Source organism: Macrobrachium rosenbergii, chromosome 16 (assembly GCF_040412425.1).
Source record: "Macrobrachium rosenbergii isolate ZJJX-2024 chromosome 16, ASM4041242v1, whole genome shotgun sequence".
Taxonomy (NCBI): domain Eukaryota; kingdom Metazoa; phylum Arthropoda; class Malacostraca; order Decapoda; family Palaemonidae; genus Macrobrachium; species Macrobrachium rosenbergii.
The window spans coordinates 40,052,776-40,064,679 of record NC_089756.1 but is presented as its reverse complement, the minus strand read 5'-3'; the positions used below and the strand labels follow the sequence as shown (position 1 = coordinate 40,064,679).

Sequence of the window (11,904 nt, the reverse complement as noted above, 5' to 3'; positions counted from 1 at the left end):
GAAGAGTACTCAGTCTTTTATGGAACATGTATCCAAACATGTATATCCATGTCGTCAGCTTCAAAAAAGCGGCAAAGTATCTCCACGTTGTCAACTTCTCCATTTCTTAGCGGCAACAAAAGAAAAATTATTCTGGTATTCCTCTCCGCTTGGTCGCTCGCCCGCGTAAGAGTCCTTTGTAAAGCTTATCACACGATTACAAATAATGTTGTTACTCTTGTCCCTCTCCCCGCCCTCCCTTCCTCAAGCTTATAAGCGGATGCTATTCATTTTACCTGACCTTCAAGAGTAGCGGGACAGGTCTGACATAATCTGCTTATCTGTCACAAGATTCTCTTAAAATGATTATTACGTCCAGTAGTAACCACTCGAGGCCAGAACTCAATTCATCAGCTTCCTCTTGAAATGTGGCCTGTCCTCTCTCTAAATCTGGTCTGTCCTCTCTGGATATCTGGATTGTCCTCTGGAAATCTGTGATGTCCTCTCTGGATATCTGGAGTGTCCTCTGGAAATCTGGGATGTCCTCTCTGGAAATCTGGTTTGTCCCTTCTCTAAATCTGGTCTGTCCCCTCTGGAAATCTGGTCTGTCCCCTCTGGAAATCTGGTCTGTCCCCTCTGGAAATCTGGTCTGTCCCCTCTGGAAATCTGGTCTGTCCCCTCTGGAAATTGGTCTGTCCCCTCTAGAAATCTTGTTTGTCCTCTAGAAATCTTGTCTGTCTTCTCTTAGGAAATCTGGTCTGTCCTCTCTGGAAATCTGGTCTGCCCTCTTTAGAAATCTGATCTATTCCCCTGGAAATCTGGTCTGTCCTCTTTGGAAATCTGGTCTGTCCTCTTTGGAAATCTGACCTGTCCTCTTTGGAAATCTGGTCTATCCTCTCTGGAAATCTGGTCTATTGTCTTTGGAAATCTGACCTGTCCTCTCTGGAAATCTGGTCTATCCTCTCTGGAAATCTGGTCTATTGTCTTTGGAAATCTGGCCTGTCCTCACTGGATATCTGGAATGTCCTCAGCAAATCTTGTCTGTCCTCTTTGGAAATTTGGTCTGTCCTCTCTGGAAATCTGGTCTATCCCCTCTGGGAAATCTGGTTTGTCCTCCCTGGAAATCTGGTCTGTCCTCCCTAGAAATCTGGTCTGTCCCTTTGGAAAACTGATCTGTCCTCTTTGAAAAACTGATCTGTCCTCTTTGGAAATCTGGTCTATCCCCTCTGAAAAATCTGGTCTGTCCTTTTTGGAAATCTGATCTGTCCTCTGGAAATCTGGTGTATCCCCTCTGGAAATGAGGTCTATCCCCTCTGGAAATCTGGTCTGTCCTTTTTGGAAATCTGATCTGTCCTCTTTGGAAATCTGGTGTATCCCCTCTGGAAATGACGTCTATCCCCTCTGGAAATCTGGTCTATCATCTTTGGAAATCTGGTCTGTCCTCTTTGGAAATCTGGTCTATCCCCTCTGGAAATCTAGTCTATCATCTTTGGAAATCTGGTCTGTCCTTTCTGGAAATCTGGTGTCCCCTCTGGAAATCTGGGTGCCCTCTGGAAATCTGGTCTGTCCTCTTTGGAAATCTAGTATGTCCTCTCTGGAAATCTGGCCTGTCCTCTTTGGAAATCCAATCTGTGTCCCTCGGGAAATATTGGCTGTCGTCTTTGGAAATCTGATCTGTCCCCTCTGGAAATCTGGGTGTCCTATGGTAATCTGGTCTTGGTCTGTCCTCTCTGGAAATCTGGTTGGTCTGTCTCTTTGGGAAACTTGGCTGTCCTCTCTAAACATCTGGTCTGTCCTCTTTAGAAATCAGGTCTGTCCTCTCTGAAATCTGATCTGTCCTCTCTGGAAATCTAGTCTGTCTGTCCTCTTTGGAAATCTTGGAAACATGGTCTGTCCTCCCTAGTAATCCGGTCTGCCCTTTAGAAATCTGATCTGTCTGTCCTCTTTGGGAAATTCTGGAAACCTGGTCTGTACTCCCTGGAAATCCGGTTCTACCCTCTTTGGAAATCTGGCTGTCCTCTCCTCTCCTACCGCAAAAGACGTCAGCATCCCCGATTTTCTCCTGTGTCGCACCCTGCCTCGTCGTCGTCGCTCCTCCTCGTCGTTGTCCTTGGCCGGTTGCGGTCGCAATATAAAACCGACGGCTTCGGACGCGACTTAAGTTATTGCGATCGCGCCGTCTGGTGTTGTGGGTGTGGCTCTTGGTAGCAAGAGAGAGGACTCGCGGACGGACAGGAAGGGAACAAACAGTCTCTCGTTGATTGGACGCGGTTGGCCAGAGTCCCGAGGTCTATACCAGGCTTCTTATACCCACTTCAAGACTTTAGTACGCTTAGGGCAGGCAAGAGACCGTGCTGGCATAAGGCCAGCTTCATCTAGACCAACCGCCTATCAAGAAATAGGATTTGTTGTCGTAGGACCCAGCATCCAAATGAGGACTTTTAAGGTGCTTATCCTATTCGTTTAATTCTTGCTTTGTTTTCTTTGCATGGACTAATAAAGTGATTTCAGCTTAATTTACTTATGTAGCTGGTGGTTAATGCAAGCTAGTGAGTCGTAACCAAGATGGATTAATCATAGCATGTTATATACTGTATAACATATATATAATATATATATATATAATATATATATATATATATATATATATATATATATATATATATATATATATATATATATATATATATATATATATAGTTTCGTCCCCACTTCGAAATTAATCAGCATCATAATATACATACTGTATATATATATATATATATATATATATATATATATATATATATATATATATATATATATATATATATATATAAATTGTGTATAATATATATATATATATATATATATATATATATATATATATATATATATATATATAATAATATATAGCTTTTGATAGGGGAAGATTAATTTCCAAAATATTATTATACAATATAACTACCAGCATGGGCTAATCATGCTTAAATTGTGCTGACTTGAATTAATATTATTATTATTATTATTATTATTATTATTATTATTATTATTATTATTATTATTCAGAAGATAAACCCCAATTCATAAGGAACAGTCATGCAGAGGCTACTGACTTGAATTTCAAGCCTACAAAGAATACGGTGTTCATTTGAAAGAAGGAACAGAAGTAATAAGAAATACAGAAAGAAGAGATCAGTTATTAGGAAACAAAGATAAATTACATTCCCATTAACTGAAGAACGCATAAGACAAGTTTCTCCTCCAGTTTTTCGAATTACAAAATAAAGATTTTCGTTACCAAGATCTTTATCTTTTTTTCTAATAACTGTCTCTTCTGTCTGTATTTCCCATTACCTTCTGTAACTTCTTTCAAATGAACACCATAATATTCTCTGGAAGCGTGAATTTATAATCGAAGGCTTCAATGGGCTTGTTTCATATGAATATGGCCTCTATGGCTTGTTTCATATGAAAATGGTTCATCTTTTGAATAATAATAATAATAATAATAATAATAATAATAATAATAATAATAATAATAATAATAAATACTGTTGTGTTTTGCTGTCATTAAGAGCAAGCTGACCTTGTGACAGCACTGCTCTTGCTCAGAACAGTTGCCAATCAATTCTTTGAGTAAATACAGAAAAGGACAGTTTTTTAAAATTTAGGCAGAAATGATGGACGTGATCTACGTGTTCTGACTAGCTAATCCGGCCTTGTGGTAGCATAGGCTCTTGCTCAGAAGAGCTGCCAGTCAGTTTCTTGGAGTGAAATACAGAAAAGGGCAGTTTTCACGAAAAACTGAAGCCAAAATGATGGGCGTGATCTACGCGCCCTCCATGAGAAGGGGAAAGTTATAGGCCCTAAGATTCGACGAGATTTATAAATCTGCTGGTTATTTTGATGCATTTGCTTGAATGCGCCTCCGGAAAGAGTGGTACGCAGAGACAGGATCTCAGCTTCGTGCTCCGATGGCCCCGAAGAAAATGGAAAGCAAGGGGGAAGGGTTGACGACTTTGAGGTGATTCCCAGAATTCGACGATCGTTTTTTCCCAACTTTCTGACGCATAATAAATGGTCTGTCACCGTGTTACTGGCTAATTTCTACGGTAAATTAACATTTAAATAATATAAAGCTTCTTTTACTTCTTCGTAATCATCAGTGCTTTGAAGTTTGAGAAGAGTCAGAATTCATCAAAGGTTTAGCTCCGAAAGCCACGTCGATCAAATATGTCCCTTTCTGAAGATCTGCACTGTTCAAAGTATTGTTAATGATAGTCTGCAAAGCCTGCTAATCCTTTAGCTGACCATCAGTGTCTGAAGAAAGGAGCGCCTTAAAATGACTGTACTACGACCACTGGACGATGAATACAGCTTCTAAGTAATTTTCTATAATCCTACAACCAGACACATAATTAGATGCTTAGGTCAGGAGAATCAAATCAGGTTCTAGTCGGTTCTAACTCTCCCAAGATTGAACCCGAGGATTCTCGGCTTGGAGCCTAGAGAGAATGTGAGTAAGGGTTACCTCATCGAGGCCTACTGATTTTACTTATTGACAGATTCCATTCTGACGAAACACTGAAGACTTGAGTTAGTATTTCTCTCTCTCTCTCTCTCTCTCTCTCTCTCTCTCTCTCTCTCTCTCTCTCTCTCTCTCCACTAATGAACAGGTACATAATTCAGATTGTTAAGGTAAACGGAGATTTACTGAAATTAAATAAAAAAACGCCCAAACTATCCCTTTCTCTTTCCAACCCTGGGGATTACGGCCGAGAGAGAGAGAGAGAGAGAGAGAGAGAGAGAGAGAGAGAGAGAGAGAGAGAGAGAGAGAGAGAGAGATTTAATCCATCCGTCTACCATACTGTCCACTGGCAGAGCACTGACACACCTCTCTATACAAGCTGGTCCCACAACACGAAAAGAGGGACGGAACTATGGATCAAGGTTTACGATCGAAAGAGTTCAGAGTGATATACGACATCCCTCATTCAAATGCAGTCGGTCCTTAGACAAAGAGCTGGGTTCCCTCTGTCGGAATAAAACGCCCATCAGCTTGAAAACGGACTGACGGTGATAATGACAGTGCTAACGAGTGAGAACGGCAGTGATTACGCTGTCACCATCGCGAGCCAGTTAACTTTAAACTGGGGAGTCCGGTTCCTGATATTGGTTCCTTACATTTTCCTCCTGAACTGAACTGGAAACTGGAGAGAGAGAGAGAGAGAGAGAGAGAGAGAGAGAGAGAGAGAGAGAGAGAGAGAGAGAGAGAGAGTCTGTTTGGCCAAAGGAAGCGGGGTCGTAGGTAGATTACATACCTGTATACATAAAGAGGGTGACAACAAAGTGTCACCATGTCCAATGCCGTTTGCTTCCTGTTCCAATTCTTTTGTGTTCTTGCATATTTCTTTGGGTTGCATTTGACACAGTGACCCTGAAGATTTAGATAGACAGATAAATGGATAGACAGATAGATAGATAAGTATAACGACTGCCCCTAACAGGGGCAGCTCCCAAGAAAAGGAAGGGCAATGGTATATAGTAGATAGATAGATAGATTAGTATACAGGCACTGACCACAGCAGGGGCCATCTCCAATGACAGAAAGGACAATGATCACCGCCACATTCAAGCTTGTAATGCTGAATTGGGGAAGAACCAATGTGCAGAAAATTTCCAGAACATTAGCCCCTTTATATCCCTCAAAAGAAGGCTCACCAGCAGCACGTCAAATTCCCCTGCAACGTTGAGTCATTCACCTCTAAATATCTTTTCCGCACTCTCTCGTTTCCTTGATATCAGGGGCCTTCCCTTTCAAAATCAAATTCCTTGCTCACTTCCCCTAATACTGGCCTTCAGAAACATTGTTTGCTCGACACTGTTCATTCCATACCAGGAGATGCTCAAGCAATAAGGATCTAAGGATCTATCTACCACAAGTCCTTCACAGTTCCTGATACCTACGACGCTCCAGAAGACACGAAAGTCTGTAGGTGTGAAGGCTGCCATCACCAGTCTATCGCCCTCATGAGGGCCCACACATCCCTAAGCACCTTCACTGAATTTGAATAAATGTAATGAAGGCCACGACAACAAATCACTCGATTGAAAAATTACTAGTGACTGAAATATGGCAATGCTTAAGACTGGCGAGACCTTGGACCGGTCCACGCCCTCTGGGGTATTACTCATACGGGGGAACTTTCCATTTCAGGTGCACTACCGAAACAAAAGCCTTGCGCCGGAAATAAACTCGTTCCCGTCTCTGGAGACGTATTGAATGGCGCAATTGGCGGTAATGTTTCTCGCCTTATTAGTTTGGTGTTTGTAATCTCTTTGTCCGTGAGGAAGGATTAGTGACCAGTTGCTTTTTTTGGCTACAGGTGGCGCGCCACGGGCGTTGTTGGCTGATGTAAATGAGAGAGCAAATTGCGTGATTTAAACGCTCGTAACCCTCACGGTGAACTTGAAAGCGTACGAACTGTTTCCGGGTTTTCCCCTTCTTGCGCGAGACAGAGTCTAAAGAATAGTATATTCTAGAGAATATTAATATTCTTCAGAGTATAATCTTTATTATCCTCATCTGAAAGATATCCTTTGCAAGTGACTGCTGCTTCATCGCATGTCGAAAGTTTACACAAAATTTCATATCGGCTGCGTTTGAAGATAACGAAAATCTTCGTTATATTTTCGATGCTTCATAGACCTACAAGAAGGTTCATCAGTAGTGCGTAGATCCCCTTATACATTCCAAACCATTTACCTGTATTACGTGGTGGCCCGAAGTTGACTTAATAATAGAGCTGGCTAACCGTTGGCTTTAATGGTATATATCTTGGTACATCTTGTGGCTACCAAATTTGGCGGGGCGTTCTTCTCCATCACAAAACCCGCATGCACCCGAGAAAAGCAGCACTTCAACATGCGCAATCTCCTACACAAGGTTAATACACAACAACCTGTATCTCCCATGAATTCTCCAGCTTACAGAACATCAAAAGGTCCTTTACTTACTAGGCAAGCTTCTACAGAACACGTGCACATGACAGCTAACAAATTAAGAAATAGGACTCTACCCGAGTTTACTCTCAGATAGGAGAACTATTTCGACCCTATAACACGAAAACCATATCACAGAAGGTTATGGCACAGCCCAATAAGAGAATGTGACCCCCAAGTGACCCAGCTTCCACAAATAATGTTGCGAGGCTCAAAGGCCATTTTCTGAAGCTGATAAAGACTCAGGTGTCAAAATCAGCAATGTGAAACTTACCCAATAGAAGCAGATGTTGATTATCCCCTTCTGTACCTAGATGGGACTATGAGAAAGGCTTCCCTGATCTGTATTGATCAAGAATTTAGTGTAGCATTTTTTTTTTAACAAAGAAATGTAATGCATGATCTGAGGACCATCTGTATTTGGTTGTTCATGTCTCCAGAGTAAATAATAATAATAATAATAATAATAATAATAATAATAATAATAATAATAATAATAATAATAATATCGAATCTTCCACTATTTTGAATGACGATACATCATCAAATTGGCTCGATATTCCCTGGAAAACAAAGAACTGTTCATAATTTTCATTCAATACTCTATGAAAACAATAACAATCCGAGTTTAAAAACAGCACGAAAAGTGGTAGCCTACTGCCTGGATCACAAACAGGCTACGTTTGTCAAAATCCGGATATTCTGACCTACAACTCTAATTCCCGATACTCTTCTCATAAAATATTCCTGTCTGATCTACGAAACGTAATGGATCAGAAGTTTTCGAACTGTCCTCGCAAGTATTAAAACTCCGTGGCCTTGGCAGGGCTTTAACGTCCCTGGCTTTCGCCTTCAGAGCAGCTAAAGCGTCCCCCTTCGGAGGATTCGCGTGGCAAGGCCAGAGGCCTCTTCCAAATTTATTTTAAATATTTCTTTGTTTGTCCCTGAACTGATTCGAATACCGCAGCGCCAATTCCAATTCTATTTTTAATATCTTTGTCTTTGTCCTTTAACCGATTCTTCTTCTTGAATTTATGGACGTTCCCCTTTAGTCCCTTTTCAGTCAATTTAACCAAGAAAATAATGATTTTCTGCTTCGATGCTAACCCTACCTCGTACTCCCACTTTCGACTCGATTATACACAAAAGTAGGGTGGTCTGACTCAATATTCTTTTGTAGGAAAGGAAAAGGAAGGTAATCATTATGATTAGACTAATCTTTGTAACGGCGCGTCTCGGCGAAGTTTAAAAAGGAAGCCATTACGCTCCTGTGTGTCCTAGTTTCCATTTTTAAAGCTTGAAAACGTCGGTTGGAGATCGACGGAAAATACGACGCAGCGAGTAGCTGTTTTATTCTCTAAATCTCGAGTCAATAGTAAGGTTAAAATCGATTTTCTTATATTGAATTGTTACTAATTGTCAGTTCAGTTTTCGAAGGCGTACGACACTTTCTGAAGTATACAAATGGCGAGATTTGCATTTGTGACTACCTTCTCTCTCTCTCTCTCTCAAACCCAAACCTTGAGACTATGGCTGCTCTTCAAGGAAGGTGAAATAAATAAATAAATAAATAACCCATTAATATCTATTTCCATACGACTCACTAATGCACTCAGCCATCAACTGAGATAGCTTAAGTCACTGCCACCAATGTCCCAACCCATATTAGGATAGGTCTCCTTACCATATATAATTCCCTTCAGGTTATTTACAACCCTGTGTGGCAATTTCACATATATATTTCCCATGTTTGACAGTTACCAGTTCAGTCTGTTGTGTACTTTCCTTATAAGATGAACTTTGGATTCTAAGTCCAATGAATTGTTTTAGGTGTCTTTATGCTCTAGAAAATTATAATTATTTTTTTATGCAGGTACTGTGCCTCTTACTGGTAGCTCTGACAGTAAGAGGTACTCCTGTGACAGAACCTAGCCCAGAAGCTAAGGGGGGCACAGGGCCCAAGGCTGCGTCCAAATCGAGTCCTAGTCCATTGCCAAAAACTAGCCCTAATGCGAAATCCGTTACCACCGAGTCAGATGCAGAAATTCTGACTCAAACCACTACTGACCAATTAACCACAACTAGCCCTGATGCAACATCAGATACAGAGCCTTCCACTGATCCAGGCACAGATCAGTCTGAGGTCACCACCCCTAGTTCATCACCAAAACCAAGTGCTGGCACTACAAAACGCCCCAAGTCTTCATCGGGTCCACGTCCAAAAACCGTTGGAGGTAACAGACATCGTGATACTGGCTCTATTCCAACTACTTCTCCAGAACCTGATACTGATGTTCAGTCAGACGCCAAACAACTTTCACCTGATTCAGGCCCTAAACCAGACCCCAGTTCAAAACCAAGAGAAACATCCTCAACGAAAACCAGAGATGAATCCAAAACCAAGTCACCAGCAGGGCCTGAATCTAAGCGACCCTTACTGCAGCCACTTGTTAACAAACAGAAGCCAGGTGGGCCAAACCCTGAATCAAAGTCTCAATTTGGATTTGGGAATGGTTTTGGGTTACCAGGGTCAGATTTTCCAATAAACCCAAGGCCAATTTTGACAGGTGCAGGGGAAACTGGGCTCAATAACTTCCCACTCTCAGGTAAGACAACATTACTGTAGTTGAAATAATGCATTTTTTTTTAATATTCCAACCTTTACTCAATATTAAAATAACTATATTATAATAATTATTTTCTCAAATTCAAAATACAAATGAGTGTAAACTGTTGAAGTATGTATGTATTACTAGGTGCACATTCATTAATGATGTTTATACTGAAAAAGATCTACCTTGAATCTGAGAGAGAAACAGTCTACAATACCGTAACACACTAAACTTAAAAGTAATAGACACTGTTATGAAAATATTTACCTGCACTCTTATTCAGTCGCATAATCAGTTAATATAATTTCACACCGGCCATAGGAGGCGACCCCACCTTCGTTGAACTTCCTTTCCAAGATAGCTTCAATAATCGTCAGCCATCAAGGGGTAACCCTAACAGTTTACAGCCACGTCCTGTATCGCCTACTGGAGAAGGTATGGTTGATTCTGTTAGTGTTTTGTCAGCAAAAATTAAAATAATGCTGACATCCCATGGAAACTTTTTAATATCAGTTTATAAGATTTTTAATTGAATCATCAAACATTATAGAATTTGTCAGCAAAATTGGTTATAAGGTACAAGCACCAACAAACTCAGTAGCATTTCAACTTTCCAGATGCCTTGAGGTTCTGACTAACAGAATCTGTTAAGTAACAAAGACCCTATATTACAGGCTAGACTTAAATATTTTCTAGATATCTTACAACTAACAGCAATTCCACATAGATCCTAACCACAATTAACTTTTGCATTACACTTCACGTTCATTTTAAGAGATTTATTTAAAAATGTCAGATCTATAACAGCAGCAGAGCAAAATATAATGGCAACAATGTAGCTGATAACTACAGAAGTCCATTAAGTTCAGGTGTTAATTAGAAAGATATACAGATAACCTGAATTGTGTGTGCCTGTTATCACATTTATCTTTCAAATACTAGTGTATTAAATTCATCTGTACTATCCACAAGAAAACTTGATAGTCTGACCACAATTTTTATCCAGTCTTTCCAGGTGCATTCGGTGTCGGTTCCCAGGGTCAAGGATTCGAAATTCCAGTGAACACAGGTCTAGTAGTAAACCCTCCAAACAATGTGCCTCAGAACACTGGCTTATTCGGAGTTCCTCCAAGAGGGCCTTTTGACTTTGGACGACCATTCGGCAATCCTACAGTGCAACGGCCATTTGTTCCTGGTTCTTCAGGGTTTCCCCAGGGTACCACACCACAACCACCTCTATTTTTCAACTCGAGACCAGGAGGTACTACAGGGCTCTTCGCACCAAACCCATCCAGCTCTCCACCTTTATTTTTAAATCCAAATATTGACAACTCCTTTGCAAGACCAACAACTCCTCAGCCATTCCCTCCAAGACCCTCTAATCCTCCACCGTTGTTTCTGAACCCAGTCACTCCAAACCCAGCATCGAGACCTTCGGTTTTCTTAACCCCACAACCTGGTAACCTGTTTATACCAGAAGATCGCATTCCTTTTTCGTCAAGCCCAAACGACCTTAATGATCCTTCGCCTTTCTTCAATTCTCTTGGTGACACAGGCTCAAACGACTTATTCCCTGATAGGCCTTCGGTACTTTTCCTTAACCCTGACAGAGACGTGCTGCCACCAAGAGGACCACCATCCATTTTCTTGAATCCTGAGGATTCACCACCAATATTCACTGGTTCAAGACCCAGACCATCCTCAGGATTTCCCTAGGAGCAACAACACCCTCAGGATTTCCTCTAGGAGCAACAACACCCTCAGGATTTCCTCTAGGAGCAACATCACCATCAGGATTTCCTCTAGGACCAATTTCACCCTCAGGATTCCCTCTAGGATCTACAACACCCTCAGGTTTTCCTCTAGGATCTACAACACCCACAGGTTTTCCTCTAGGATCAACAACACCCTCACAGTTCCCTCTAGGACCAACAACGCCATCACCTGCCATTTTCCCGCGACCAACAACCCCATCACCTTTACCTCGACCAATCACACCAACACCATTCTCACCCGGACCAACAACACCATCACCTCTTTTTCCTCAACCAACAACGCCAACATCCTTCTCACCTAGACCAACAACGCCATCACCCTTTTCACCAAGACCAATACCAGGATCCTTTCCCTCTCGTCCAGGGATATCCATTAACTCAAACGGCAGTCCATTAACGCCTACACCATTTTTCCCTCAGTCAACTCTGAACCCATCTCCCTTCTTCCCAAGTTCAACCCCAGCCCCTGGAGGACGTCCAGTTTTCCGTCCAAATTCGTTCGTTCCTGAATCACCAGCTCTTGGCCCGACTATTATTGTGTCTGATGTAAACAA

General features: G+C 41.4%; 1 protein-coding gene across 1 annotated transcript; it reads left to right on the top strand.

The window, feature by feature from the left end:
* The first annotated feature begins 2,159 nt into the window (after positions 1-2,159).
* LOC136847355 (uncharacterized) lies at positions 2,160-11,377 on the top strand. Its single transcript, XM_067118951.1, has 4 exons — positions 2,160-2,425; positions 8,837-9,569; positions 9,897-10,010; positions 10,582-11,377. Exons 1-4 carry the CDS (start codon positions 2,411-2,413, stop codon positions 11,289-11,291), a joined length of 1,572 nt encoding a protein of 523 aa, XP_066975052.1. The 5' UTR covers positions 2,160-2,410; the 3' UTR covers positions 11,292-11,377.
* The last annotated feature ends 527 nt before the right edge of the window (positions 11,378-11,904 follow it).

Excerpts from the sequence above, each read along its gene's own strand:
- LOC136847355 (XM_067118951.1), top strand. Across the intron at positions 9,570-9,896 it reads CAATAACTTCCCACTCTCAG|GAGGCGACCCCACCTTCGTT; the intron begins GTAAGACAACAT and ends CACCGGCCATAG. Across the intron at positions 10,011-10,581 it reads TGTATCGCCTACTGGAGAAG|TCTTTCCAGGTGCATTCGGT; the intron begins GTATGGTTGATT and ends ATTTTTATCCAG.